Source organism: Haliotis asinina, chromosome 1 (assembly GCF_037392515.1).
Source record: "Haliotis asinina isolate JCU_RB_2024 chromosome 1, JCU_Hal_asi_v2, whole genome shotgun sequence".
Taxonomy (NCBI): domain Eukaryota; kingdom Metazoa; phylum Mollusca; class Gastropoda; order Lepetellida; family Haliotidae; genus Haliotis; species Haliotis asinina.
In genome coordinates this window covers 71,478,022-71,484,021 of record NC_090280.1, presented here as the reverse complement: position 1 = coordinate 71,484,021, position 6,000 = coordinate 71,478,022, and the positions used below count along the sequence as shown (strand labels likewise).

Sequence of the window (6,000 nt, the reverse complement as noted above, 5' to 3'; positions counted from 1 at the left end):
TCAGTATTATTCGTTACACTCCTGGGTCTGCTGAGGCAAGCAGAGGATCGAGTGTAACGAATAATACTGGCACTACAAAAACGTTAACGTAGACTGTCCTAGCTAGTAGCTAATCCGTGGCAAACTTCGACCTATCAAAATGGCCACAAAAAGGAAGAAATGGCCTTAAACCCCTAGTCAAAATGGCCATTCCAAAACTTCATGGTGGCCATAAATTATTATAATTATTTCTAAATTCTCATAACATCAGAAATGAGGACTCAGCAAGTTTCGTTCACCACAGCGATTCAGTGGTCATGTGATGAAAACATCACGTGACTGTAAATATGGCTACATCTGCAGATACTCAGTGTGATTAGTGTATCCTGCAAACCTGTCAGTATGCTCAGACTACGACAATCGGTAATTAACAGGTACAAGAGTATTGCCTGCAAAAGCACATCAGCCCCGATGACTTCAGAGTTGCAGGAACTGGGACCACAGGCAGCTGCCATTCCGTTTGCTCACGCCAAACTCGGGCCGTTCTTTCAAGACAAACCGCAGTTGCACAATCAGTTCACAGAAGATACAACTCTCCGCAGCTACCTCAGAAGGCACATACCTTCACAGGTGAACGATTTACCTGTCCCTTAGTCACTGTCTAAAATCACTACTATTTTGAGGTTAAAGACAGCGAACACTTCATAGACAAGTTCAAAGGTCAAGATTGCAAGCGTTTAGTTTACAATGGAGCGTTTTTGATTAAGAATTGACAATTTCATGTGATAAACATAGTAGATGTTATACCCTGATCATAGTGTCAATATCACATCTACCATGTTTACTATTAAGATTATAATTTCTCTTTGCACTCTACGTGTGCATGCGAAATTTCCAATTTCATGTCATAAACATTGTAGATAAGATAAGATAATATTATTTTCCACATGGTGGAAATTTTCATTGCACATTTTCATTCCAGGTCTCAGTCAGATTAGAATAAACATAAAAACCATCTATACACAACAACAGCATGAAAGAACAGCAATCTCGAAAATTACATGCAGTCCCTTCTCCCATTTACTTCATGTAGATATATACTATAACATAACCCCCTGGATGCCGAGTTTTTATTCAGGGGCACATTTTCATCTGTGATGTCAAATGTCGACAGAGAGGTCACACACGTATAAAGATAAGGTTGCATAACTCTGCTATGTTTTACATTAGGTCAATGTAACTCGGACCACATGGAGATAATTAGCAGTTGATACGGACAGTGTATTTTCGTTATGTTTTGTTCACAGTGAACCAAACTATTCCAATACAAAGTTCCCCAATGTGAGAGGATACCTTTTGGCAGTTTCACAATTTGTAAGAAAAGATGTGAATGTACTACATCAGAAAGCAGGTATTAGCGATTTGGATGGCCTTATCTCATACATAATTTAGTTCCTAGATTTCCAAATTCTCCTGTTTGTGTACATGATTAATTTGCATCATTATTTATGGAGTAACAGACACATCTTCAAATATAGTGAAATAACTGAAAATTATGCAACATTTTAGTTGACATCATGGCATGTTTTGTGCATTTTGTGACGTTAGAAAAAGATGACGCTAGTTTGCTGATAAGGATATATCTCACCAAATTTCCACTCAGTGTGCAAAAGGTCTCGGCTTCTATGTCAAAACACTTTTTACACAACACATGAAATGAATGGTTTAACCACTGAAATAGTGTACTGAATATATCTAAATTAGATACTTATTGTGAGCAACACGCACACCTGTCTGGCATCAGTTAAGCCTAAATGAAAATTTCACAACACCTGAATATTCATTGAATATTCATTTAGGATATAAACGTTTCTTCTTATGATTATGTAATTATTTCACTTCACAAGTATGCAATGAAAGGTACAAAGAGATCGATTTTTTAGTATGGAAATATTAGAATATGGACGTAACGTTTGTCCACATGAACACATGATGTGGTTTATATATTTTTAAACAATTTTCGTATAGATATTGTTTGAGTTAGATATCCTGCCATCAAAATATGTTTTAATCGAATTTGAATTGACTTTATTATCGATAATGAACCATAACAAGTTTTTGACAAACTCGCATCTGGTCAATCAATATTCATAATTGTTTTGTCTATTAAACGACACAAATACAATGAACAAGACAATTCCTTTAAATATGTGTGCCTATACATTTCATAAGACGTACAAATCATTTTCATTAATATTGTCAGTTTTACTTATAAGGTTGAATTAAATCGCTGTTTATTAACCTGCCCATATGAAACTGCAATATTTGTCCAAACATATTGGATATAGTACATCACAGGAACTAAAGCACATGTGGCAGTTTTCAGTGCCTGTCTTTTTCTCCAGAATGGCATATAGCACAGCCAAGTTTGTTACACCATTAGAAAGCCCATACCCTGGAATGCTTAATTTGTTCAAGGCATCTTGATATCTTACATAGTTACGGAGTTATCACCCTTGAAATTTGGTCAAATTTTGAAAGATGCATTTTCTGAGGGTTCGTAAAAATGTCATAACTCTGCGAAAACACGATGGATTTCATTGTTCAAGGTACCAAACTGTAGATAATTGAATGGGAAACATTTTTGCTTCTCATTATGGTTATGTAAAAATCAATACTTGCGTCACAATTTCGCCGCAAACACAATTTTCACATTTCCAGCCAGAATCAATTCAAGTTTTAACAAAATGTTCCTGTGCCACACAGACAAAGAGATTTCTAATTTTAACGCCACTATGGCGCAGTCTAATTAGAACTCAAGTTTCTCTTCATCTGCGTTACACTGGCTTAGCACTGAATGTTCAAAGAAATACATGAGCATTAAGGGAATAGTCGATTCTGTAATAGTGAGTGAGTTGATATTTATGCCACACTCAGCAGTATTCCAGCTATATGGCTGCAGTCTGTAAATGATTGAGTCTGGACCAGACAATTCAGTGATCAATAGCATGAGCATCAATCTGCACAAATGGGAACCTTTGACAGGCTGTACCTCCTCTGTTCTTAGGTCTACAATCAAAACAATGAGTGTTCTGGAAATCTCAGGCTCTAATCTTTCCAGTAGATTGTTCATTGGACTGTGCCTTCATCTTTGTTTTTCTGCAGTTTGTGAATTTTGTCTTCAAATCAGCAGCGTTGAATCAGTGCCAAATTTATGTAAAAAACACGGCCCAGCTGGCGTCCAAAGAAACTGTTCAAGTGAAGTAAGCCATGTTGGGTGTATGGGGAAGTCTGAAAACCATCAGTATTGAGTTTGAGGTATTATCTTTTTGATAATTTTCTGCTCATAAAACCAGCCAATACTTTCCAAAGGTAGACCAATCATTTTTGATGAAGTATTAAGAATTTTGAGCAATTTGTTTTTGTTTTGAACAGACAGGTTCCCATACCATCATAGGAAATTGAAATTTAGAACAGACTGGATGAAAGTTGTATGAAAAATCACCATATTTGTTTGGTCTAACTTGAAGTGTTTTAATCTCCTTAGGAAATGTAACCTCTGCTTCCATTTTTTTACATATGCTGCTAGTGTTAGAATTCCATCATAATTTGGAATCTAAAAATAGTGCTGAGATATTTGTATTCCTCAATTACCTCAGTGTCCTTGTCATTTATGTTTCCTGGTGAGTTAGATAATTTATCTATCCTGAAATCAATTATCATTTCTTTTGTTTTGTTTACATTTAAAAATAGAAAATTTGAATTCCACCACTCCACAGAATCAGTAATTTCATTTCATAACATGCTTCAGATTCTCTTATTAGTCTCAAGAGTGCGTCATCAGCAAAGTTAACAGTAAAGGCAGATTCAGAGTTACATCTACAATAATTATTGTTTGTGTAAAGAATGAATAAAATGGGTGAAATAACGCAGCCTTGTCAAGCACCTGTGGCTTTACAAACCCGAGATGAAAGAGTACCATTTACACACTGCGGTCTGTTGACAAGGGAAGAATTAGTCCATCTGATCAAGTTTGGGTTAACATTCATATTTAAGAGTTTCTTCATTAATATATGAGGTTGAATAGTGTTAAATGCCGAGCTGAAGCCGGCAAACAGAATTCCTACATCTGTACCACAATTTTCTAAATGATGATAAATCCTGTTCAAAAGTGTAATGGTTGCATCTTCTACACCCTGCTAGCTCTGTAGCTCTGTAGCTCTGTAAGCAAACTGTAATGGGTTTAAAAGTGACTTTACTTTATTCAATATTATATTTTTAATCAAACTTTCAAGGCATTTCATGGCAATAGAAGTTAGAGCAACAGGGCTGTAATCATTGTTTATCAATCGATGGAACTACTTTTTTTGGCACAGGGTCAATCCTAGATGTTTTGCAAAGAATGGGAATAGTTTGAGCATTGACTGAAATTCAAAATACGTTTTTAAATATGACAGCCAATTGCTCTTTGCATTCTTTCAGTGCAATACCACACAAATTATCTGGACCACAGGCTTTACGTATGGTGATACGGGAGAATGCAATAATGACATCTTCAAATGAAATATGTACATCATCACCTAGAGGAAGAGAGTCTAGAACAGCTTTCCTATCACCTCAGGAATCTTGAATGAAATGTATTTAACTCATTAGAGTAGGCGAAGTCATCATTACACTCAATTTCTTGAGGCTTTTTCACAGATCCCATGGTAGTTTTGAGTCCACTCTATGCACTGCGTGCATTGTTTTTTGAAAATTTGCTTTCTAATCTGGATGTATATTCATCTTTACACTTACTTGTCAAAGACAAAATATCTCTTTGAATTTTCTTTACTTTAACTTTATCCCCTTCTTTGAGTGTCTACTTTTTTTCGATTCAACTCAGACTTCAGTTGTTTTGTTACCCAGGGCTTTTTATTGGGCTATATCTTTATGGTTTATATTATGATGAAGATACCAATATCACACTTTACACACTGCGTGTCTTGTGAAATGTCCAGTTAATGAAGATGATACGGTAATGATCCAGATGAAATGTCCATCGGTTCCCAATTGCGCAGATCGATGGTCATGCTGTTGATCACTGGATTGTCTGGTCCACACTCAATTATTTACAAACTGCTGCTATATAGCTGGAATATTGCTGAGTGTGGCATGAAACTAAACTCAGTTGCTCACTTTTAACGGCATTGAAACTTCCATTAAATGTAATTCTTCCGTTAAATGTAGTTCTGAAATATGGGTCATTAAGGGTCAGTGATCCAGAGCAATTCCTGGTTAGCTGTTCATGAAAAGTTTGTAGCCTCTGGATCTTTGCCCCGCAATGACTTATGTTTCGTGAATAAGGACCCAGCTGTTTCACACTTTTGTTAAATACTGTGGGGAAAAAATTGTAATTGACCAGAACTGCAAAGGTGTGATACTGATGTATTGGCAATAGCTGTTACATGGTGATAACTGTTCGCTGGCCAGTACATCACACTGACATTGCTAGAACAATCTACTTGGGTAAATAGGTATACTGGCCAGCGACAAGTTATCGCCATTTTTTAGCCGTTTTTAACTATTTGCTCCATTATTTCTTAACAGAATGAAATAAAATTTGTCTTAATGATAGGACAGCTTTTCACCGATGTTTTCTGTTTTTACAGTTACCGATCATGTTTCTCTGAAACGCGGTCAACAGGAAGCTGGTAGCGTAGATTGTGCTTTCCCTACAACTAACAAGACCAGTTATCGCCATTTCTGAATTTTTTATGTTATTCTCTTAATTTGACATAAACTTGGTAATAAAACTATTGTGTTTCAAACCCTGACGTACTGAAGAAATTTCATGATTGGAATTTGTTTGAAAATAAAGAAATTTAAAAGAACAGAAGTCGCTCTCGTTGTGAGATGTCACAGCGGGGTTAACTTATCAAAGTTGACATTTCAAGTAGTAGTTTGCAATTTTGATGTATAATCAGGGAATATGCATAATCCCTGAAAATTTCACTTAGTATGTGTAATGTCTGGTTCATT

The 6,000-nt window shown here is 35.9% G+C and overlaps 1 protein-coding gene across 1 annotated transcript in view; it reads left to right on the top strand.

Annotated features, from left to right (window-relative positions):
- The first annotated feature begins 289 nt into the window (after positions 1-289).
- LOC137296648 (acyl-CoA dehydrogenase family member 11-like) overlaps positions 290-6,000 on the top strand; it is a 27,355-nt gene continuing 21,644 nt past the window's right edge. The window contains exon 1 of the mRNA XM_067828470.1: positions 290-609. Coding sequence (XP_067684571.1) covers positions 382-609 — 228 coding nt within the window. The 5' untranslated portion in view covers positions 290-381. The remainder of the gene's footprint in view (positions 610-6,000) is intronic.